A 25174-nucleotide genomic window follows, 5' to 3' on the forward strand; every position below is an offset into this window, starting at 1 on the left:
GCCCCATACTCACGCTCCCGGAGCCGCATGCTCACACTCATGCTCCCGGAGCTGCACGCTCACGTTCCTGGAGCCGCACGCTCACACTCACGCTCCCGGAGTCTCACACTCCTGGAGCCCCACGCTCACGCTCACGGAGTCACGGCCCGGGCCGGACAGCTTGCCCTTCACCCGGCTGATCCCGTGATGGAGAAAGACAACACTGCCATCAGCTTTTGCTCGTGTGGTCTGGGGGGTCAGAAGAGCACCCCAAACAGGCCCAGCCCACCCTCCCAGGGCCCCCACCAGGACCACCACAGGCAGGGCTGGTCCTGGGGGTGTGTGTGGGCCTCAAAGACGGGGTCAGAAGCTGGGGGCAGGCTGGGGAGCTGCCTGAAAGGAACTCTACCCAGAGGGATCTCCATCGCCCTGGCCCCTCGCCAGCCTCGGGAGGCTGCGCTCACGCCCTCTGTGGCTGCTGCGCTCTCCAGCTCCGGCTGCCCCTCTGTGACACTTACTAAGACGCCCTGGTGACGCGGGCTGGCTTTACTTACTAGGGCCTGTTTCCCTCTTCGTGCAACACGAGCCCACCCGCCCTCCTGCACAGTGTACCCCGACGCCCAGCACACTCTCCCATCTCCATCCGCTTTACCCCGGGCGCTGTGATGTGTGTTGTGTCCGCGGCCACGAGGTGCCTTCTCCCTCTGCGTCCCTAGCCCTGGTGACGCTGACGGCCTGAGCCCTTACCTGATCAGCTCGTAAGTCTCTCCCAGGAGGGGGTTGAAGGGCTTGCCGGTCCTCTCCCACTGGGAAGCCACTGCGGACACCGCGAAGGCTGCCACGCACTGGGAGCAACGCACACGGCGGTGAGCGAGGGGCCACAGGCACGCAGCTCCTCGGTGCCAGGATGCACTCCTGGTGACCTCAGTCTCCCGCTTGTCACATGTTTTGAGATTACAGAACTTCCGGAGAAATGCCATTTATCACGGGCACTTCCTCAAAGCCACACAAGCAGGAACTGTGTGCGGCTTCCCTGCCCAGGCCCACCCGGCCTTGCAGCCCCACGGCACAACTCGTCAGTCTGGCTGCCGTGCCCGCAAGCACACAGGGTGCCAGTCCCGAAAGGACCCAGAAGGAGCCAAGGCACAGGGCCCACCGCCACCCGTGGAGATCAGGCCCCGGGACAAACGCCAGAGCTGTCGAGCAGGACGGCACCCAAAAGTCAGTGTGAGCCATGCACGCCCGTCCCCCTGGTGAGGTGCCTACCACAACGTGGCTGGTCAGGTGGTGTCAGGTTCATTAAAAACTACGGTCTGGCACCCACCCAAGCTCAATGTCCGGTGCCCCCTGAAAGGAGCCCACCACCCACCTGCATCCTTTCTAGGGCCTGGGGCTGGCAGGAGGCTCTGTGAATGAGGAACACGTGCTCCATGTACTCTGTGATCCGCTGGAGGAAGCTTAGAGGCTCGTTGAAGACGATGGGCATGGTGATCTTGGACAGCTCCTAGGAGGGGCAGGGAAGACCCGTCACCAGAGGGCCCAGGCCCACCCTGCTCGGAGCACAGGGAAGATGCTCGCCTTACTCTTCAGGAGAAGGAAGGTACACGATGTGGAGACCCCACTGCTCACCTGCTCAAGCGGCAACACCCAAACCCACCTGGGGCACGGCTGGGGGTAAAGAGGCCCCCCCGGGGGCCTGGCTGCTGGAGCATAACCGCACACACACCTACTCTTTGGTCCAGCCAAACACCAGACACCACTCAAACGCCCCACAGGGCCCCAGGAGCTATGGGCAGCCCCGGGAGGCCGCCCGATGCAATGACCACAGGAGTAAGCAGCTCTACATCGCCGTGGCTGCACCATGCAGGGAAAAGGTGGAGCAGCCCCTGTTTGTCTAAAGAAAGAGGGAGGAGATGACACACAATCAATTTTCTGATGCACGGGAAGACAGGCCAAAAGTTCCGAAGTGGTCCCCTCTAGGGGAAGGGGACATGCACAGAGAGATCAGGGACAGGAAGCTAAATTCTTGCAATATACCAGAAATTTTTTTTTGTTTTAAGATTTTTTTATTTTTATTTATTTGACACAGAGAGACATAGCGAGAAAGGGAACACAAGCAGGGGGAGTGGGAGAGGGAGAAGCAGGCTCCCCACTGAGCAGGGAGCCTGACATGGGGCTCGATCCCAGGACCCCGGGATCATGACCTGAGCTGAAGGCAGACACTTAACGACTGAGCCACCCAGGCGCCCTCCTTTTTTTTTTTTTAAAGTTTTTTTTCCAATGGAATACACCAGAATCTCATCCAAAAGATTTGACTTTGGATTTACAATTCTGAAACAAAATTAATTTAGAAAGGCAATCTCCAAACATCAAGAATAAAGTGAAACAAATGAATGCACGCAAGCCCCTCAGGCACAGCCAACCAGAGAAGGGGTCACGACACAGTGACTTGAGATGCACCCTAAGGACGAAATGAGCCACAAAAGCCAACAAACTTGCACGTTTCAGTAAACATGCTGCTGGCAGCAGAGTTGCTCCTATTCCCCAGAACCGTTTTGCCTGTGGGATAGAGCAGGTGAGTCACTACGTGCTCATCTAAATCAGACCTCTCCAGTGTTGTTAAAAACTGGGATTATTAGGGGGGGCCTGGGTGGCTCAGTCGGTTAAGTGTCTGCCTTCAGATCAGGTCATGATCCCAGGGTCCTGGAATGAGTCCCACACTGGGCTCCTTGCTCAGCGGGGAGTCTGCTTCTCCCTCTGCCCCTCACACTGCTCATGCTCTCTTTCTCTCTCTCACATAAATTAATAAAAATCTTTAAAAAAACTGGGATTATCGGTGTGGGAGAAAAGAGGCACAGACAGAAGACAGAGGAGGTTAGATTAATCCTGTCATCCCAAATTTAAAGCATCGTTGAAACAAATCAAAGCAGCTCCTAGCTCTCTCCCCTGGGAAAAACCTAGAAAAAGCAACCTGATAGCCTCTCTGGGGCCCAGCTGTGGTCTTGAGTCCTCTCTCTCCCTGGACAAGGGGCCGATTCCAGATCCTGGACAAGAAAGGTACAGAACGAGCCAGAGCATCTTCTGTGAAGGATTGCGGCCAACCTGAAGACGCTATTATCAGCCAAAGAGAACAGCTCGGAGACCAGAACACATCAAGGAGCTTTAACTCTATGAATTTAAAAAACAACAGAACTGTAGCTAGTTGGTTATACTGGTCATGCTGGGTAATGGCTAGTGAACCAAATACATCACTTGACAACTGTGAAAAAGAAAGAGTCACTCACTGACCCTGACTTCCTTATGCAAACCACATTCACAGCAGTGGAAGGGTGTGTTCTCAGCACAGAAGCAGCGTCCCAGGAGATAAAGGCAGAGTGACTGCGCGGGCTCAGCTCCACAATTCGAGCACTGAGCATCAGGAACTCCAGGTCAGGAGAGAAGTAACAAAGAGGTGTCCACAGAGACTGGAATGGCACTCGAGACAACCAGGAATTTGATGACATTAACAGACTATGTACTTTCCTGCACTAGGATACCAGGACTGTGGTCGTGTTAAAACAGAATCTGGGGGCGTCTGGGTGGCTCAGTCAGTGAAGCGTCCAACTCTTGGTTTCAGCTCAGGTCACGATCTCCGGGTCCTGGGATCAAGCCCCACATCAGGCTCTGTGCTCAGCACAGAATCTGCTTCAGATTCTCTCTCCCTTTCCCTTCCACTCTCTCTAATAAATAAAAATACTAAAAGAAAGAAAACAGAATCTGTATCCTTTGGCAATACAAGACATATCTGCCAGTGGAATTTACTTCAAAATACTAAGGGAGGCAGGAAGCGATGAAGTGTGGCTCGGGGTGATGAGCCCTGGCCGACGCCGGGGGTGCCGCAGTAGCTGGGGCGGGACTCAGCCCTGCCTGCTGCAGCACGTGCCCGAAACAGCCCACGTGGCCAGCGTGTCGCCGCTGTCTCAGCAGGCTAAGCAGTAAAGAGAGCAGCGTCTCCACTTCAGAGGCAAAGCCCACACATGCTGAGCTGGTGCGGCTCCAGGAACGTGCCGACCCACGTGTTTTGTTCAGCTTTAATCTGAATGCATCCTATCCCCAAGTTGGATTCCTCGGGGAATGCAAGGTAATGATGTCAGTTTATGAAAACAAGCCTCAAGATCAAGGAGCTAGTGTAGTTCATTACCTATCTTCAGACAGACACACCTGTCTGGACCTGACCTACTCACACAGTGAGAAACGTGGGAGATAACACTGCTAAGAAAAAAGAATCCCAACCGTGTCGTTTTAAAACAGAAGAGACATGCAGGGTGCCTGGCTGGCTTAGTCAGAGGAGCATGCAACTTTTGATCTCAGGGTTGTGAGTTCAAGCCCCATGTTAGCTGTAGAGCGTACTTAAAAATAAAAATCTTTAGGAGTGCCTGGGTGGCTCAGTCGGTTAAGCATCTGCCTTCAGCTTAGGTCATGATCTCAGGTTCTGGGACTGAGCCCTGCGTCAGGCTCCGTGCTCAGTGAGGAGCCTGCTTCTCCCCCTCTCTCTGTCCTTCCCCCTGCTAGTGCTCTCTCTCACTATCTCTGTTGCTATCTCTGTCTCTCTCTCTCAAATAAATAAATAAAATCTGAAAAATAAAAATCTTTTAAAAAATCAAACATAGGGGCATCTGGCTGGCTCAGTGGGTTAAGTGTCTGCCTTCCACTCAGGTCATGATCCCAGGGTCCTGGGATGGAGCCCCACATCGCATCGGGCTCCCTGCTCAGCCAGGAGTCTGCTTCCCCCTCTCCCTCTGCCTCTCCCCCCTGCTCATGCACGCGTGCTCTCCCTCTCTCTCACATAAAATCTTAAAAAAACCTCAAAACATAAAAAAAATAAAAGGTGAGAAACATGTATAAAAACATGTGCGTGTGTGTGCAAGCAGGGTCAGAATGCGTACTTGGGTTTTCCAGCTCTGTCTGCTTAGAGGCCTGGGGCGGTGACAGCCCTGGAGGGGCGAGCACATCCAGCGCCAGGCCTTGGTGTCTAAACACCCCCACCTTCCACGGGCGCCTGGGTGGCTCAGTCAGTTGAGCGTCTGCCTTCGGCTCAGGTCATGATCCCGGAGTCCTGGGATCGACCCCGCATTGGGCTCCCTGCTCAGTGGGGAGTCTGCTTCTCCCTCTGCCTGACGCTCCCCCTGCTTGTGCTCTATCTCATTGTCAAATGAGTAAATGAAATCTTTGGAAAAACAAACACACACACACCCCACCCTCTAGTGGAAGGGCAGCAGGGGAGACACTGGGAAAGCAAGTCCTGTGTGTGCTGAGCAGTGATGCTCCGAGACGAGTCCCCTCGTCCCCTCGCTCACTGAGCTCTGGCTGCTACATGAGAGGCCACTGTGACAGGCAGCTGGGTGAAGGGTAAACAGGGCTCAATGTGCCTCTGCAATCTTCTAGAAGTCCAAAGCTATTTCAAAATACAAAGTGGGAGAAAAGATGCAGTTTCCTCTGGGAAAAAGGCCGCCAGCTGGGGCAGAAGCAAAGGCAGCAACAGGCCTGTGAGGAGCGCCAGGGACAAGACCACATGCCTGTGGGTACAACACCCACTGGAGTCCGCGTCGCCCCATGGCCCGTGGGGCGCTCTTCCCTCCCAAGGGGCACAGCTCACATTCCCAAGACAGTCAAGACCGTCCCGGAGACCATGAGAAGAAAAGCCTGTGGCCCCAGACACCAATCACCCAACTCTCCCGCTGCTAACCCGGCTGAGCTCCGCCTGCAGCCCGGCGTGGGGGGCTGGGGGGCAGAGCCCTGAGTCCTGCATGCCTGCCTATGTCCTCCTCTCAGCATGCATCGGGGAGCCCACCGTCCGAAGCCAGCCAACTCCGAGCCCGTCACGGGGCGCTCCCTACGTCAGGCATGTGACCTGTGGGATTGTTTTCCCGCTGTCTATAAACACTTGGCCTTTTCTCTCCTCTTCCCTTTACGTCTCTGTCCCTTTCCTATTTCATCACCTTCACTTCACGCTGTCATAAACACGCAGAGCGCACCTTCTTAAACTAGCAGCAGTGCAACAAACGCACAGGAAATAAAAACATTTTGGCTTAAAGCCCCAAAATGAGTCCACCTAAACTTACCAAGCCGATGCATTTCTTTAAAATACTCCACACACTGAAATCACTTCTGGTGAACATCGGGGCGGGCAACGACGTCCTGTAAAGAAGCGAGCCAAGAAACACGTACTAATTCCGCCAGCGTGACATTCACTTCCCGCCGACGATTGTGCTCAGTGGTCAGTTTTCAGATGCAAACACCACACCGTCTGCTCCAGCAGCTACAATACTCTCTGGTCCCAAAGGAAGGCTCTGCACCGTTGCTCTGGGGGGTCTCCCGGGAAACGGTCGTGACCACACAGACAACCTTCCTTCACCTCCACAGAGTGGGGACAGGGCACCCCTCCCCTGGAGCAGCCATGGGCCCAGGGCAGAGGCCGGGCCACAGGGACACAAGAGGGAACTGAATTAACAAAACCTTCCCAGAAGCCTGCCGTAAGCCCCTTTCTAATGTGAGTTTGTTCTCCTGAGGTACATTCCTTGTCAGGCTCTCTTCCCGCCAGCTTCCAGGAGAAGACGGCCAGTCTTCCCCCTGGGAATCTGGAGCTGGGATGAAATGCTCTCTCCTCCTGGAAAGGGAGTGCCTGAGTGGGCTATGAATCCAGATTTGGGGGGAGGCGCGCTGGACCCACTCACTGAAGACAGCCTATCAGCAGGCAGCCACAGTGTGAGGGGTCCCTGGAAGGTGTCGCCTGGGTCCTGGGGTCCCTGTAGCTGCCCCGTGCTCCCCACTGACTTCTGGGTCTGTGTAAGCATCGACTGCACCTGCAGCAGCAGCGCCCGGCTCAGATGCCTCTGCTTGGCGGCTCTGGGCTTCCGAGCAATGACAGTGTGTGTGCTGGCCCGGGCGGGAGGCACACTCTCCCTGGGGACATCGCATTAGGGGCAGCCAGCTCAGGGCACACTGTTTATTTTAGGGATAAGAGGGAGAGGAGAACAGGGCTGCTGGAGATGGTATGGGAAAGAAAACTAACATTGGCCAGCACCACGGGCCAGGCTGCCGGCACCCAGCGCTCGGCTCCAGCCCCAGCTCTCCTCCGGGGCTCTGCGAACACTGGGAGCAGCCATGGCGGGGCAGGCACAAACTGTGAGGGGGCCACATGGAAGGCTGTAGCTCTGGCCAGGGCCAGGAAGGGGCCCCCCAAGGTGAGCCTTGCTGGAGTCAGGAGAGAAAAGCCAGAACTAAAGAGACACTGGAGGAGAGCGCTGTGGCCAAGCGAGCCGAGCAGAGCTCCACTGTGGGAAAGGCCTGGGCACCCCTGAGGACTTGAAAGAGGCCCCTGTCGGCTGGGACCAGGGACAACGGGACAGGGGCCGGAGCCAGAGGAGTAGGGACAGCCCTTGCCCCAAGAGCAGGGTGACCTTACAGTCCCCTATCCCAGCTGAGACACTTCTGTTAGCCATCACCGGGGACCAGGTGGACACTGGCCGAGAATTCCAACCACGAGGTGGAAGAGGCCCAGTCCGACCAGTCTTGTGGAAAGATGACTCTGCCCACAGCACAGAGGAGAGGAGAGGGTGTGGAAGCCATTACAGGCGCCATGAGGCGCAGGAGAAGCAGTGCAGATGGACTGGGGTACGACAGAGGAGCTAGGGGGGCTGAGGGGCCCATGGAACGAGGCCAGCAGGTCAGAGCTGGGCGACAGGGCATGGGGGAAGGAGGGCGGCATCGGGACGACATATGAACCAGATTCCCGGGGCGCTGAGGGAATGACGGCAGAGGTCCGGTCAGCAGAGCCCGGCCTGCTCTCGGGCGTGCCATCTGAGCATGCAGGGGGTGCTCTGACATCTGCTGAGCGAATGAATGGATGAACAGAGGTGTGGGCGAGGCACCTGTGCATACATCTAGCAGGCACGGGGGTCTAAGGCTCAGAGTGGGGTCTGGGGTGAGGCTGGAGGGCTCCCTAAAGCCACAAAGCAAGTCATCGTGGGATGGAAGGAGGCCACCTTCCCATCGCCATGGGATGCCGTCCAGGGGCCCCAGCACCCAGATGACATGGGCTGGGTCACGCCTCCCACTCAGGGCTCAGGAGAGCTAGAGGTGCCCTGCAGCACAGCGGGGGGCAGTCACAAATACACTGGAAGATTCCAAATCACACGTGCAGGATGACATACCTGTGCTTCTGAATGCCATTCTCTTGAGGGGGCCTCTCCCCGACCTTTCCAATCCCATTGCTTCTGCCGGTATCCACGCGCATCACTCCAGCAACTCTCTGATCTGCCTCTGAAAATTCCCCGGAAGAGTTCTCAGAATCAAAGCCTGCACACAACAAGCAGAATGGTCATTCTTGCAGGACTGGGAAGACATCAAGCCCCCCTCCAAGAGTCCTGACCATGGAGCAGACTATCTGAAGCCCACATGGTTTCTGACTGACACATGCTGCAACCATTAGCTCTGCCCAGCAAGAGCCCGAGGCCGAGGCAGAGAATGCAGGCGTGCTTGCTCTTGGGGGGCTTTGCCGCGAGCAGCTCAGACGCGGCCGCCGCCCAGGGTTCTGCTGTCAGGCGGGGAGCGGTCTGTCCTCGCTCCGGTCCGGGCTCGCACCGTGTGTGGCGGGCCGCCCCGATGGCCCTCGGGCCCGCCTCAAGGCTGTAGCGTGTTCTGCCCCCGCACAAGGTCTGTTCTAGAATACAGGCCACGGCAGTAGCTTCTCTAGTACAGGAACGCCCTGCCGGATTCTCACGCTGTGAGCAAGAACCCAAGCATGGCATGAGCAGCTGAAGCTCTGCAAGCATCCCACGTCAACAGAGAGCTCGGGCAGTGGGTTCCTGAGGACTTCTCCACCAGGAGGGCCTTCTCCCAAATGCTACAGGGGAAAGGAGGCTCGCTTCCTCTCACATCAGCCGGTACAGCCCACTGAGGCACACGCCTTCTGCTCCCAGGCTCGCTAGCGCTCAGCCGCGGCTGCCAGAACAAAGCCCACCCAGCCGGGGAAGGGGCTCCGGGACCGCGGCGCTCGGCCGTGGCCGTGACCACTGTAGGGACGACACGAGACCCAGCGGGAGCTCAGTTCCTGCCAGCCCCTCACTTGGCAGAGGAAGGCGAGGCCCAGGGCATAAGGCCAGGCGGGGGAGTGCTGCCAGACCCGAAACATAAACAAATCTGCTGCTACACTTTCCCCAGGATATGCACAAAATCCTCTCTCCCGCTCCTCCACGGTGACAGGTTCGCAAGATGTAGCACTGATACTTACCACACAATGGCTCTGCAAGGTTTGTTAAAAATGAGCCTCCTAATGATTAATATTCCCTCAAACAGCCTGTCGCCTCTGATCTTGCTACTCACCCAAGAGCAACATCTACTTAATCCCCAGCCTAAACTTCACTCTTTCTTTAAGATGTATTTATTTGAGAGAGACAGAACACGAGCAGGGGGGAGGGGCAGAGGGAGAAGCAGACTGCTGAGCAAGAGCCCCATGTGGGGCTTGATCCCAGGACCCTGACTGAGGACAGGACCTGAGCCAAAATCAAGAGCCGGGCCGATGCTTAAGCGACTGAGCCACCCAGGCACCCCTTGCTCCTTTCTTAAGGAGACCCTGTCCTGCAGGACCTGCCTGACCACCCTCCACCAGCAACCCTGTCCCCACGGGTCCCTCATCACTCGGAGGTCCCGCCTGAATGTGCACCCAGGAAAACAAGGCAACTCATCACTGACAATCATGCTGAAGTCTTTCCTCAGATCAAGCCAACATTATGTAAACAGGTTGAACATTTTCATATATAACACACATTTATTGTAGAAAACAGAAAAGACAGATAAGCGAAGAAGCCTGAAATCACCTGTAATCTGATCACTCGGAGGCACACACTTCTAACAGGTCGGTCTGTTTCTGTACACGTTTTCCATGCACCTTAAAACCTTCCCCTTGGGGCGCCTGGGTAGCTCAGTCATTAAGCGTCTGCCTTCGGCTCAGGTCATGATCCCGGAGTCCCGGGGTCAAGCCCCAAGTCGGGCTCCCTGCTCAGCGGGGAGTCTGCTTCTCCTGACCCTCATCCTGCTCGTGCTCTCTCTCTCTCAAATAAATAAAATTTTTAAAAAATAAAATAGAAAATATAAAAATAAAACTTTCCCCTTTAACAGTGCTGATCCTTGGCCGAAGGAGCTGCCTACCAAGCCATTCATCTGGTCCGTGCTGGGCTTGGATACTCTGTGCCACTTTTCCCACAGAGCTAGAGTCAGACCAGGCCTCCACAGTGATGCAGTCAGCACCCTGCGTCTCTCCGGGCTGTGTCACTGCACTGGGAGACTCGGTGCTTTTCTTCTATCATCTGGTTTGGAACCAAAGGACTGAGGTGAGAAAGCACTGTCCCCAGACAGCTGCCTCCGCCTGTCTCAGGGACATGCCCCTGCCATGAGCAGAGGCAGAGATGAGTTTCTCCAAACAGCACGCTGCACAAAGCTCAAGTCCTCTCTGGAGAAAACCCTCCAGGCCAAGTTCAGAGATGTTCAGGAATCTAGCTACACTGGTCCCAGGCGAAAGGAAACTTCCTACGAGACCCCAAAGAGAGGGGTGCGGCAAGGCCGGCTCTCTTGCTTACAGATGCAGTCGCCCCCGCAAGGGCCCGGTGGCCCAAGGGCCTGAGTCCCTATCGACCACCATGCTTGGCGGGAATCAGCTGTGAGCGGTGACTGAGGAGTGAGCAGATCAGGCAGACCAACGCGCTTCCCAGGAGCACATCTAGGAGGAGCACTGCAGCCATGAGATCACGGAAGAGGACTTAATAATTTGGCCTCTGAAAACCGTAGGCAGCTCAGCGCCTCCTGCTTCTTGGGTTTCAAAGAAGTCAGTAGTCCAGGGCTGCCAGTCCACCAACCCGCTGCGACCCTGGGTCTGGGGGGAGGAGCGTGGCTGGTGAGTGACGGACGCCCCGAGAGCCCTGCGGGGGCTCCACGAGACCAATGGGGCGGCACACGCCACCAAGCAGGCCCAGAGGGCACAGTCACAGCAATCGAGCAGGCAGAAGGAGCCCCGCTGACCCGAGAGTCCGTCACTAAAAACCTGGCCCCGAGAAGCAGTTCAGAGTTGCCGTTAAAATCCTCTACCTAGCAAGCAGGGAACTGGACTACAAGAGTCTCCTGAAGTCCCTTCCCACCACTAACGGTCCTCAGCAGATGACACACGACGTTCCAAATGTTGATCATGAGGGATGGCGGGAGGAGAAGGAATGGCCAGCTTCAACGTCAAGGGTCGTGAAGAGCATACAGTCACAGCACGCTTGCTGCCTCAGGTTGCTCGGGGCTTCTTCCCAGCGACAGGGAGAAGAGGCCGTTCTAAGTCAGTGTGAGCTGGGCCAGCCCAGCCTGCCCGCCCACCCCGCACACGTACACATAGGGCCTGCCACGCACTAGTTCCTGGCAGGCTCACACCGTCATCTATGGGACAGACGACAGGCTGCATATCAGTCCCAACAACAGTCTTGGGAAAGCGAAGCTAAACCAGATCTAGTTCTAATGTGAAGACAGCAAGGCTTGATCAGTGACTACAAATGACGTAAGAAAACTGAGCATCTCACTTAGGGATGCAAATAAAAGCGTTTACACTCCAGGGTAACTCTTTTTTTAAAGATTTTATTTATTTGACAGAGAGAGACACAGCGAGAGAGGGAACACAAGCAGGGGGAGCAGGAGAGGGAGAAGCAGGCTTCCCGCCAAGCAGGGAGCCCGATGCGGGGCTCGATCCCAGGACCCTGGGATCACGACCTGAGCCGAAGGCAGACGCTTAACGACTGAGCCACCCAGGCGCCCCACCAGGGTAACTCTTTTAAAGATGAAACTCGGTTGCCCTTTCTTGTGATCACGTGTGGCCCAGAGCCTCCCCCCACATGCTTCTGCTCAGTTATCAGTGCCAACGAAGGCTCCCATCTCTTGCCTGCACGGCTTTACCGAGCCTTCTCATGCCCCCAAGGCCAAGTCTGGGACCGGGACACCGCGGCCCCGGAGTCAGTTCCTGCCCCGCTCACCTGTGACGGCATCGAAGAATTCCTCCTCGCCGTTCATCCTTCGGTAGCCGGGCTCCCTTGCCGCCTGGTCTTGGCCTTTCTACGAAGTCATAGTACTGGACCTACATTGACGTGTAAGGAATCGTATGCTGTCAACTTTCCTTTTGGTAAAAACCCAACAGGCACTGGAGATCTAAGGGGAAACACATTTCTGTATACTTAGCTTTCAAAAGTTTTATGGTTTAGAAACATTTAAAAAATACCCAATCACCATTCTTGAAATCAATCTCAATTACAATTTAAGCAAAGAAATTAAATGAATGATCTAACAAATGTATGATTTCAAAAAATATGAGAGAAACATGCACAATATAAATATCCATCAATGAATAATAGATTAATAAGTAATCATCTGAAGTTATTTTTAAAAATCATTATCTACAGTTGTATAAGAAAATGCTAAACACTAGAATCAACAACACAAGAAACAACAAGTGTCAGTGAGGATATGGAGAAAAAGGAACCCTCATGCACTGTGGGTGGGAATGCAAGCTGGTGCAGCCACTGTGGAAGACAGTGTGGAGGTTCCTCAAAAAGTTAAAAATAGAACTATCCTATGATCCAGTAATTGCACTGCTGGGTATTTACCCCAAAGAAAACAAAAACACTAATTCTCAAAGATAAATGCACCCCTATGTTTACCGCAGCAATATTTACAATAACCAAGATGCAGAAGCAACAAAGTGTCCATGGACAGAGATGGGGGTGGGGGGGGGGGTGGGGGTGTGTGTGTGTGTGTGTGTGTGTGTGTGTGTGTGTGTGTGTGTGTGTGTGTAATATTACTCAGCCATAAAAAGGATGAAATCCTGCCATCTGCAACAACATGAATAAACCTAAAGGGTATTATTATGTGAAACAAGTCAAAGAAAGACTAATACCATACAATTTCACTTACATGTGGAATCGAAAAACAAATGAATAAACAAGGAAACAAACACAAAGCAGAGACAGACCTGTACATACAGAGAAGAGACTGGCGGTTGCCAGGGGGAGGGGGAGGGCCAGGCTTCCAGCTGTGGAGTGAACGGTCTTGGATCAAAGGCACAGCACGGGGATGTCACTGATGGCGCTGAGACAGTGCGGCGTGGTGACAGATGGCAGCTACACTTGTGAGCTCAGCATCACAAGGTTGTACACCTGAGACTAATGTAACATTGTGTCAACTATACTTCTGTTTTTAAAAATAAAAAAAAAAAAAGAAAAGAAAACAACGAGGGGCGCGTCTGGCTCTTGTTTTTAAAGGCTCAGGTCGTGATCTCAGGGTTGTGAGATCGAGCCCCGCAATGGGCTCTGTGCTGGGTGTGGAGCCTGCTTGAGATTCTCTCTTCCTCTGCCCCTCCCACCTCATGCGCTCGCTCGCTCTCTCCCCCCTCCACTCTTTAAAAAAGAAAACCATGGAATGATTGAGGTAGGGGAAGTTGCTGGACAGGCGGAAGGTCAGCTCAGTTGTGGTGAGGTGCTCACACATCTGGGGTTCCAACACACCCCAGAACCTCCCGCTGAAGGTCGCTGCAAACAAGAAAGTACACAGTGATGTTTGAGTACGTGTGTCACGTCAACTTCAAACCAAGTTTCCATCCCAGAGAATTAAGGCAGCTGGATAAGTGAGCTGCTATTGACACAAACTGAAATCGACTTATATTTTCTCAAAATTATTTTAGCAGAACTCACGCATCCCTTTATGAAGAGCAGTATCTTATAAACAGCAAGAGACTGAAGCAGAAAGTCACCCTTGTCCCAAAAGGTTTGACTTTTTATGAAAACAAGCTGAGTCTATGTCTAACTGTGTTAGTAGCACTGAGGTGGGGCCCAGAGCCCTCCTCCCGGTTCTGAGGGCAGCGAAGGCGCAGACGGTCCCCAGGGAGGGACGTGCCCTCCATCCTTGGACACATCACTGGGTGACGCCTCCAAAGCGGCTCATCTCTGGCCCTGTCCTGAGCATACGCAAGCTTCCACACTATGAAACAAATCGGCATGAAGTTACTCCATTCTTCCTGCCCTGAAAGGTTCTCTCAGAGATCCCTTTCTCTTTCCCACCATGCGGAGCCAGGCACTGGGCAGCTTCTGGAAACATCCATACAAAGCCTCACTCAGCAGTCCAGGATTTGTTGCCTGAGCACGTTAGAGAAGTTACTGCTTCCTCCAATTCCTCTCCGACATGACCTGTCCCATCTACAACACAAAGCCACTCAAAGGAACCAGGGTTCCTAGAGGAGAAATGGCGGAATCCAGGACTGGGATCCCTCTCAGGCAGCACGAAGCCAGCGGGTCGTGTCACAAGGCTCAGGATGAGCCCACAGAGGCTCCCGCTGCAACAAGGGAACCGACCGGGCGCCAGCACACGGCAAGAGACAGAGATGCGTCGGACACAGCTAAGCCCTCGAGCTCCCACAGATGCTGGGAAGGAGACAAGGTGGTCACCCTGGGTGATGCCCACACACCCTTCTGAAACCAGTCGGCAACAGGGGAGCACCAAGCCTCCACCCAGCCTTCTTTCCTGCGCGGGCTCTGGGCCCCCATCGGGCCGAACGACAGAGAACTGCCCCTTGACAGCCGGGCTCTGACAAATCCGTGCAGAGGCAGTGAGAGTAAGGGCGCAGCACTGCTGCGTGACCCGGACGAGTGACCACGTCCCGTGCCGTCCCCGTGCCGCCCACCAGCAGCGCTGCGGGACCCAAGCCGGGTGCACCATGTGCCCCCCCGCACAGGAGCGTGCCGCCCCCTCTCCGCCGCTGTGCCCAGAAACTCCAGCCCAGACGTGGCCCGGCCTCCAGCTCTAACCACCACCGTCAGGAACACGGAGAAACACGCTGAGCTCCAGCCCGACGACAGAGTCGGCAAAACCCAGACTCTCGGGAAGCGTGCAGGACAGACCCAGCTTCTCGGAGCAACAGATCACAAAGGACGGGGAGGGCGCGGGGAGGGTGGTCCCCCAGGTGCTGGGGCCCGTCAGCTACGTGTCCAACCGCACCTGGGAACGGTCGGCAGGCATCACCCAGGACGACCGCGCGGCGGACAGTGGAGGCCGGCCTGCGATCCCGACTGAGCGGGGAGGGTCGGGGTGTGTACGTGGGTCAAAACTTACGGTTCGGCTCATGTATGGCTACTTCGTTGGACATCACTTAAACCTCAAATAAGGTACTTTTTAAAAAAAGGCCCAGGTGTCGTAATGGCATTCTTTACAAGGGGCCTTCTCTTTAGAGCTACACACTGAAATCCGGGTGGACGGAAGGCACGTTGGGAGCTTCCTCCACGTAACTTGGAAGCAGACGGCGGGGCCGACCCACGGCCGAAGCCGGTCACTGCGGAAGCCGGGGTGTCCGCGCGGGGGGCCCTCGGGCTCTGCCGCCTGCCTTCCTGTGCACTGACGATCTCCCAGGATGAAAGGTACCTTAAAGGCCATGATGTTTTCCTTTTTTATACACTTTCTCACCCAGAACAAAAGTCCTAATGTTAACAGTAAGTCAATCAAAATGTATGGAAATCTTCACACCGAGGCTCTGGCAGGCTGGACAAACGCTGGCTATCAGCCCGGCCTCCGCTGAGGAGCGGACCCTGCCGGGAAGGTCTCGCTCATAAACCCCACCCGAGCGCTCCACAAGGCCAACGACGGAGTTTTCATAGTACCCCTCAGGCTGGCTCACATTTTACAAGTTCAGTAATTAATTCCAACAGTCTCGAGGTAATTCCTCAAAGAGCGGTCTTCTTCACTTTGCCTGGGCAATCGAACTCCCCACTGCCACAGACCATCAATACGAAACGGCGACTTCCCTCACGCCTTCCACAAACATCCGCCAACTGCCACCTGGTACCAGGCCTGGGGGGGGGGGGGAGCTCTGGGAGTCCTCTGTGGGGCAGGCTTCCCGTGAGCATTCCAGCCCTGGGTCCTTCACACGCCCGCTCACCCACCTGACCTCGTCGCACAGGAGGGGGCTCCCGCTGCCCTGGGCCCCGCAGCGCTTGGTCATCCGCCTGCAAGCTGAGCCGCCTGGGGCGCTGGACGTGGGTCTCCCACCCTCAAATCTGACCCACACACCCTGCGGAGGGGAGTGCAGGGGCGTATGTATAAAGCCCCTCCTCCCCAGGCAAGAAAGATATGCACCTGAGGGCACTTAGGCTTTGTAACTCAGCCCTCTACCACAGTAGACGGATGTACAGAAAGTCAACTGTTCAAGAAACAGCATCAACAAGAAGGCAGAATTTAGTATTTCCTACATATGTTCTTCTTCAGGCAGATTTTATTGTGCATCCATGAAGACAGTATTTCAGGAAAGGATTTTTTTTTTTTTTTTAATTAGCTGTTTCTGTTCAACTGTCCCCTCTTCTAACTGCAGAGAAAACCCAGGAAACTAAGCCTGTATTGCGCATCTTCACTGGCTTCCTGTCATCTTGCTGTCCTTCTGCACTGCCCTTAGGCCCAAGGGCGATGCCACAGGGCTGACCTGGCCTCATGGAGGGAACAGACGAAGGAGGCAGAGGTCTTGATCCCTCCATGTGGGGACCTCCCACCAGGGGTTGCAGTGAATCCTCACTCCCAGCCTCTTCAGGGGGACACCAGCCCAGGACACCACCATTCCTCCCAGTCTCCCACAAAATGCCCACTCCCTTGAGAAGAGCCCCATCCAGCTCTCTTCACAGTATGCACTGACTGCCATCCATACGTCCAGGAGCCTGGCTCCAAATGCAAAATGTCCCACTACCACTTGTACAAATACAAGTACCCCTGTACAAATACCACTCCAGTCTTGCAAATCCACCTGTACGATTCTCCCAGAAAAACAGATCTACTCACGTTGGAGTAAGTGACTAGCTAAAGGACCCAGAGGTTAATCTTCATGGTCAAAAGGTGTGATCTTCACAAAGAAAGAAAAAGACACTAGCAATATGAATATTCTAAAAGTACTTTTATAGATAAATAAATAAATTCTATTTAATAATTTAAAAATGCATTGGCAAGCATCAACCAGATGGAAGGTATGTAAGGAAACAGAGGACTTCACACCACCAACCAAGCAGGTTAAAGACGCACACAGAAAGTGCCACCCAACAGCACCAGCAGATACACGTTCTTCTCAAGCACACGGGACAGTGCCCAGTAGAGACCACATGTTAGGCCACAAATTACATCTCAACAGATTTCACAAACTAGACCTCATGCAAAACATCTCCTCTGCCTGTGAAGCAATGAGTTAGAAACTAATAACAAAAGGAAAACCAGAATATTCACAAAACTGTGGAAATTAAATGGCAGGCTCTTAAGTAAGGGATCAAAGACATCACAAGAGAAATTAGAAAATACTTAGAAACAAATGAAAATGAAAATGCAATATATGCAAACTTAGGAGATGAGGCAAAAGCAGTGCTGAGGGGAACTCGGTGAAACAACACCAACATCAAAAAATAAGACAAAAGTCTCAAATCAACAACTTTACAATCGAAGGAAAAAGAACAAATACCAACGTTAGCAGATATAAGGGAATAAGAAGAATAGAAAAACAGAGAAAAATCAATGAAACCAAAACTTGGTTCTCTGATAAGACCAACAAAATCGATCACCTGCAGCTAGGTGCACTAAGAGAAAAAGAGACAATACGCAACTACAATTGGACATTACTACCAAGTCTACATAAACAGACAGGACTGAATGAGAGTGCTGTGAGCAAGGGCACGCCAACCAACTGGATACCCTCACTGCAACGGACAGATTCCCAGAAACATAGGACCCACCGAGACCAACTCACAAAGAAACAGAAAATCTCTGACTAGTAAGGAGATTGAATCAGTGGGGCGCCTGGGTGGCTCAGTTGGTTGAGCGACTGCCTTCAGCTCAGGTCATGATCCCGGAGTCCCGGGATCGAGTCCCGCATCGGGCTCCCTGCTCGGCAGGGAGCCTGCTTCTTCCTCTGACCCTCCCCCCTCTCATGTGCTCTCTCTCTCTTTCTCGCTCTCTCAAATAAATCTTTAAAAAAAAAAAAAAAAAGGAGATTGAATCAGTGATCAAAGATCTCGCAGTGAAGAAAAGCCCTGGGCCTGATGGCTTCACTGCCTAAAACTGGGCTTCCGTCACGCCTGTCAGAAACGGAGGTGAGCGGGCAGCGGCCGCCTCCACCAGCAGCTGCAAGGCTCTCAGCACCCTGTGGCTCTTAAGGTCAAGGCCAAACACTTCTGGAAACCTGTGCGTATCCACAGTGCCGAGGACACGGGGAGCCTCAGGCTAGTGATGGAGAAAACCAAAGTCTCCGCTGCCTCCCTGCAGGGGCTCTCCTTCCCCACGGGCAGCCTGGCGGGCAGACCCTGGAAAGATGCTCCCACGACACAAAGATGTTATCAGAGTGGCCCATCAAGAACGGGAAACACTGTCACTCCTGAGTGTGAGCCACACAGTTCAGCACACGATGCACACAATTAGCCACGAGTGGGAAGTAAAGAACGGAAAGACAGAGATGGGAGAAGGAAATCAGAAGAGTGAAACCAAGGCTGCTTGGTGACGCTAACACACCCCAAGGAGAAGGCCGGTCCTGAGGTGGCCACAGCCCACTGGATCTCTCCACTAGGCAGCCCCTAAGGCAGGAGCGAGGGGCCCGGAGCCACACGTCCCCGTGCCTCCAGAGACCTCACCCCTCCCACAGCCATGCTGCTGCGGGCAGACAGTGCTTCCTGGCTACATGGCCCTTGTGGTCACTCATGTTTTAGCATTTTAGTCTTTAAATGTCCGCTCTGCACACAAAACCCACCTGTCACCTGGAATCCTAAAGACCCTCGCCCTACTGATGCCCCACTATGCCATAGTTCCCGGTTTCTTTCTTCTGTAAAACACCAAAAATTAATGGAAACAAAGACTCGACCTGCACTGGCTCCAGAGCCAGAACCTCCAGTCCTGCTGGAGACGCACTCATCTGCTCGGTCTGGTGCAGTAGCCTCTGAGCACCTGAAATGTGGCGACAGGTCAGACAAAGGGAATGCTTACTTTCATGTATGCTAATGAACTGAACGCCTTCCACTTAAGCATCCACCCCGGACGCAATGCTCCAGGGCCTCACTGGGCTGAGACCGTGGGTGACTTTCACGCTGACCAGCCGGGAGCCCTGGAAAGCTCTGGTGGTCCCGCCACCTGGACGCATGCGGAAAGGAGGCAGCCGGCAGAGCAGGGAGCGGTGGAAGCAAGGGGCCAGTCCCACCAGCAGCAGCCTTCCCCAAACCCACAGTAAGGACATGGGGCCAAGCCTGCTGTTCCTTCTAATTTCCAAGCCCTGGACTGCTCAACTTGCACTCACTGAGCCGTGCCTACTGCTACCCGCTAAGGAAAGGTCAGGCCCTCCTATTCCCGCAGCTGGTGGACAACCTGCTCTGGGCACACAGCCTCCTTCACAAGGGGAGCCGCACGTGGCTGTCTGCCTCCCACCCCCCGGGGCACCTCTCACACCGGGGTCTCACTGACTATGGGCAGGAGCAGAGTCGGACCTTCAGACACTGCTTCCTGAGACCTGTGTGGAACATGGTTCCATCCAGGGGCACGTGAAGCTCCATGAGGGTGCCGTTTTCAGGGCACAAGGAGGGAGCTGCGTGTTCCGATGTGTGTGGCTCTCAGTCTCTGCCTTCCCAGGTCCGTCTCATCATCACAGAAATCAGCTGCCTGACACGGGACAGAATTTATAGCTTCTGCACCGAGGGGCAGATTCCAGCTCTGCTTTCCAACAGATGGGCAAGCGGCAGCCCTACCTTAAGAAGGTGCTGCGTCACATCCAGACTCACATCCAGACCCGCGGGGCCAGTTTAGTGGCCATCACACAAGGACGGCTGGGTTTTGTTAGGAGTCCACGCAAGAAACAGAGTGCTTCTAGGCTTGAGAAAGGTAAACGAACTCATCATGCTACGTAAACAAACGTTCGTGTTAATCGCTGATTATTTACCATTCTCCATGCCAACAGGGTGGCCTGGAAAGGCAGGTGGAGGGTAGACCAGCCTGGCCCTGGGAGCGGCAGCGTGGGAGCCGCACCTCCCGCTGGGTCTTGGGCCGGCCGCCCGGCTCAGCAGGTGGGAGCGGAGCACCCCACCACCCACGACAATCTCCCTCTAGTTCCTGGCCTCCACTCGACCAACCTGCTTATCGTGCAACAGCGAGCGCCAGAAACACATCACGCACTTTGAGGAACAGGAGCTTAGAATCCAGCACCAAGGATGAATGCCAGCTTTCATACACACGTTTGTTTTAATCCATCTCGTCATTCTGTGACACAGAAAAAAGGGGTTGCAACACGCAGCCCGAGAGAATACGGGAGGACACTGGACAGGGAGCTCCGACCACGGCCTACAGGCTGTGCTCACAGAAAACCGCCAAGCAGCCCCCAGGCCAGCGGCGCCACGCAGGGCACTGAGAATCCAAGAATCCACAGGGAGCATCCTCCCCCCACCCCAAACCCCGGCCACACCAGGCCCATCAGAATAACGGCAGGAGGCCACACACATCCCTGGAAGCCCAGATCCAGGAGATCTGAGGCAGGGCCTTGAACCTACACTTCTTACAAAACTCCCCAGGTTTTTCTTTTTCTTTTTTTTTTTAAAGATTTTATTTATTTATTTGACAGAGAGAGACACAGCGAGAGAGGGAACACAAGCAGGGAGAGTGGGAGAGGGAGAAGCAGGCTCCCCGCAGAGCAGGGAGCCCGATGCGGGACTCGATCCCAGGACCCTGGGATCATGACCTGAGCTGAAGGCAGTCGCTTAACCAACTGAGCCACCCAGGCGCCCTCCCCAGGTTTTTCTGATGAGAAGCCAGTTTAAGAACCCCATGATGCTAATCCAGGAGCCTTCTACCCTGACAGGCATCAGCATTCCACCCAAAGCCCAGCTGCCGTAGAGAAAGAAGCCACAGCACCTCTCAGGGAGCTGGCCCCCAGCACAGGGGACCCCTCCTGCAGTCCTCTCCCTCTGGGTACTGAGTCCCTGGAACAGAGGTGCTCGGTACCTAACTCAGCAGGATCCCTCTCCCTCTCCGGTGCCTGATGGTGTGACCACACAGCCCCCGCTGCACCTGTCACCATGGTCATTCTTCACGGTGCTTCTTTTCACTCTACAGGTTTCCAGTTTGGACGTTAAATCATACAGTCACGCTGGTTTTAAGGCAGTAAAAGTCACCTTCCAGCCGAGCAGGTGGCTCAGGGTGTCAGATTGCAGCTCAACTTTTCTCACGACCAGCCTTTGATCAGCCTTCTTTTGTTCAGTAAAACACACAGCCTTCCCTGCCCCGTGGCTGCCATAGTTTTTTCTAAAATCTGGATTCAGTACAGCTCTCCTACAGACCATGCTCATGTATATCGCGCTCTCTCCCCAGAACCCCTGCACCAGCCTGGAACAAGCCTTACTCCGGGCACCTTATAACCCTTCGTAAAGGTATAACTCAGCAGTCAGTCAGGCCTGTCCACCCAGGCAGTTCCCACTGCCGACAGGCCACAGCCCTGGGGACGGCCCCAGATCCCGAGCACCCAGGGACCCGGGGTTTCCGGAATAGACCATCTTGGTGTGATGATGCCCAGAACAGCGCTCCCCTCCGCCCCCCCCCAGCCAGGCCCCACGGCTGTGCAGCCAGGGGCCAGGTCGGCCAGGACTAAGCCCAGAGTTTGTGTCTCAAAACAACCCTGCAGGGTCCACCTTGACAGAAAGATGAAGCGAGCAGAGGCAGGGAGCAGGCCGGGATCTGCCAACAACATGCTTCCTCGTGACAGTCCTTTTCATTTTTTTTTAAGATTCTTTTTTTATTTTGGGGGCGCCTGGGTGGCTCATTCAGTTAAGCATCTGCCTTGTGCTCAGGTCATGATCCCAGGGTCCTGGGATGGAGCCCTGAATCTGGCTCCCTGCTCATCGGGGAGCCTGCTTCTCCCTCTACCCCTCCCCACTGCTCGTGATCTCGCTCTCTCTCTCATGCTCTCTCTCTCTCTCTCAAATAAAATCTTAAAAAAAAAACTTTTAAGTTATCTCTATACCCAACGTGGGGCTCGGAACTCACCACCCCAAGATCAAGAGTCGCATGCTCTAGTGACTGAGCCAGCCGGGTGCCCCAAGACAGTAGTTTGTAAGGGCTTACTTCCACTGTTTAGCTCAACACAAAGACTATAGTATTTGTGTAACCTGAAGATCCAGTTGAAAGGATGGTGATTTGAAATTCTGCCAGATAACCCGAAGTTGTTTTCTGAGTTTGGAAAGAAAAGGGAAAAACGCCATAAAGTTCACAGATATGGCTACGTGGCTCTCAGTCACATGTTTATTAAGGAGAGCTGCCAGGATGGGCCATAGCCCACACCATGCTTCTGAGTCGGGGCTTGACCCCAACCCGAGCACCACGCACTCCAACACCAAACGCTCTGAAAGAGCACAACTGACCGCAGAGACACACAGGTCAGTCACTGTACATGGAATCTGCGTTTAAAGAACCTACATACTAGAACCTAAGATACTAACCCTGAGGACGGAGGTACTTTTTATTAATCAGTGGTGTTCGAACACTAACTCCTTCTCAGGCTCAAGCTACGAGTCAGTGCTCCAAGCTCAGAATTGAGCCGCTCACGAGGCAGTGCGCGCTCAACACCAAGCCCAGTGTCCGCCCCCAACGGCGAAGTGCAGGGTTACGTCCACATGCGTGCAGGGCCCTCTGCTGAGTTATAGGGATCCCCATGGGGCCAGGGGTGCTTGCATAAGTCCTGTACAACCTCACCTCAATAGTTGGAACTAGCAAGTTTACTGTAACTCATTTCAACAGGACGTAGCCCTGCCTACCAAAGATGCCCTGGGCTTCACTTCTAACCTGCATCCGTGTGTGTCTGTGCATCACGGTCAACGTCAACGCTCTCCGGTCGGGGACTGAAGGTGTGCGGAGCACCTGTGACAATACTGGGCACTCGCCACGACACTGTCACATACATCCCTCACAGTAACCCCATTTACAGCCACAGATCCTGGAAGCATGAAAAGCGAAGTCACCCTGCCCGCCCCCAGGTCAGAGTGCCATAGCCAGAACCTGCGTGCCCCCCGCCAGGGCGCTTCCCGCTGCCCCCACCGCCTTCAGAATGACCTAACTCTTGAATGCAACATGCTGGCCACCTCAAGGACCGACATCACGGCTCTCCCTCACTGTGAGCCCCACCTGCCCCATGGCCGCCACAGCCAAAGTCCCAGGAAAAGACGAGGCCCTGGCTTTTCACGGAAATACTAAAGAAATCACTTGCAAGAGACAGCTGACCCCCTGTGTGAAGACAGTACAAGAATACATAACAAGTTTCAAAAACTTCCCCACCAAAAAGCAAACGTCACTTTTATAATTAGCTGAAAGTAATAAAATCTTAAAAGACTCATTTGCCTGCATTTCCCGGAGGGCAGAGGGCACGGCTAAGGGACACGAGGGTGAAAGTCAAGTGGTACCCATGAGCAGTGTCACACAGAACACCAGTCTGACCCCGACACGCGCCTGGGACACGGAACGCCCGAAGTGCATGCTTCCCAGCAGCTGCAGGGGGTGTGCTCAGAGCTGAGTGCGGGCCACAACCTTGTAGTTCTGGGCGTGTGTCCATCATCAGCCTGCTCCTTCACTCGGCCTTCCACGCAGCGGACCTCAACCACCTCACTGCTGACCAAGGAGGTGGGCGGCAGGGGGACTATTTCAGCAAAATCTGGGATAGCCAGATGGAGAATTACTTTCTTTTAGAAGAAATAAAATGGTTTTATAAACACTCATGCTCACAAAAAATGAAAATCAGGTATATATGTTGTAAGAAATACAATTTAGACAGAGTAATGCAGCGCAATTACAGATTACAGCGCAATGCAGAAGAAAATGCAAAGAGGAGATTGTAAATAATTTTGGTTTCAAAAGGCAATATGGAGAGATATTTAAGAGTGTAAACTCTAAAGCCAGCCTACTTGGGTTCAAATCCCTGCTCCCTCATCTACTACTGTGTGACTTGGAGTAAGTCACCTAACCTCTCTGTTCCTCAGCTTCCTCATGAATACACCAAGAATGTCAGCACTACATGAATGAAGTGGATCTAATGTGCTCACAGCAGTCCTGGGAAAACAACTTACATATTAACGGCACGTGAGTTAGGAGCTGTTATTAACACAAGGACATGTGATGCAAACAGGAAAAGCAAATTCTACCGGGGAGACCCAATCATCCTTGCACGGTCATGTTCTCAGTGACAGCACCAGGCACGCACTGCGCTGGACAAGGAGGAAGTAAAGCCCATAAGGTTCCTGTCCAAAGCAAGAGGAAAGGGAACTAGCCATCTGGAGCACCTACTATGTGCCACCGTGTCATATGCTCGTCAGCCCTGCAGGTAAATGACACATGTCCCAGAGGAAGGAACTGCAGCTAGGGGAGACAGGAAACCACCGCCCAGCAGACAACGTCAGGAAGGGCCTTCCACCTTGCTGCCCAGCAAGGAGCCACCAGGACCTGGGTCCCCCTGCAGCCCCAGGGCTGTGGCCTCCCAACATCCCCACTGGGTTGGAGGGGTGAGGCCACAGGCGGCCGGGCAGGCGGCGGGCATGGTAGAAATGCCCACTGAACCGAACTGAACGAGGCCAGGTCTCCAGATGCGCCCAGGCGGTCCTGAAAAGAGGCTAACGCTGCACCTGCTGGCTCCAGTCGGTCGGCAGCTGGTCCTGGACTGACATTCAGGATGAAGATTCGGGGACGTGAGCACGGCTCCCCCGGAGCACCGTGCTGGCCCCAGCTTCTCCTTCAGCACAGGCGGGAGGCCCGACCCCGCGCCTGCCCGCGGCCCTGACCTGCGCGTGCACTCAACAAGTCCGGAGGCTCCCTGTGCCATCAGAGCTCACGTCTAACTTGGGTGACATCGAGCCGGGCCAGGAGCGCCCGCAGCACGACGACCGGACGGCCCGCCAGGTGCGGGGCGCCCCAGCCCTCCTCCCACAGGTGGTCGCCTGAGCGGCCGGGTCCCGCGGGGCGCTGCCCTCCGCGCGGCGCGCGTGCGACCCCCGAGCGCGCCCCTGCCCCCCCCGACTACCAGTGGGGCCGGCAGGCGCGCCCCGGCCTCCCAGCCCCCCCGGCTTCCGGCGCCGCAGTTGCCCAGCGACGCGGGGCCCGCGCCGCCGCCCCCCGCCCG

At 54.6% G+C, this 25174-nt stretch overlaps 1 protein-coding gene across 14 annotated transcripts in view; it reads right to left on the reverse strand.

The window, feature by feature from the left end:
- Positions 1–25174, reverse strand: part of OSBPL2 (oxysterol binding protein like 2) — a 39317-nt gene that overhangs the window by 13841 nt on the left and 302 nt on the right. For 2 of the 14 annotated variants that reach the window (XM_081832475.1, XM_081832484.1), the window contains 6 exons: positions 13010–13199; positions 12018–12189; positions 8172–8316; positions 6081–6156; positions 1349–1483; positions 727–941 (listed from right to left, as the gene is read on the reverse strand). In XM_081832475.1, coding sequence (XP_081688601.1) covers positions 727–941; positions 1349–1483; positions 6081–6156; positions 8172–8316; positions 12018–12054 — 608 coding nt within the window. In that variant the 5' untranslated portion in view covers positions 12055–12189; positions 13010–13199. Of the gene's footprint in view, positions 1–726; positions 942–1348; positions 1484–6080; positions 6157–8171; positions 8317–12017; positions 12190–13009; positions 13200–23592; positions 23717–24128; positions 24300–25174 lie in introns of those variants that run through there. The other 12 variants (XM_006744619.3, XM_081832483.1, XM_081832482.1 and 9 more) reach the window with 11 other exon arrangements.

Source organism: Leptonychotes weddellii, chromosome 10 (assembly GCF_054177405.1).
Source record: "Leptonychotes weddellii isolate Sample4059 chromosome 10, ASM5417740v2, whole genome shotgun sequence".
Classification (NCBI taxonomy): Eukaryota; Metazoa; Chordata; class Mammalia; order Carnivora; family Phocidae; genus Leptonychotes; species Leptonychotes weddellii.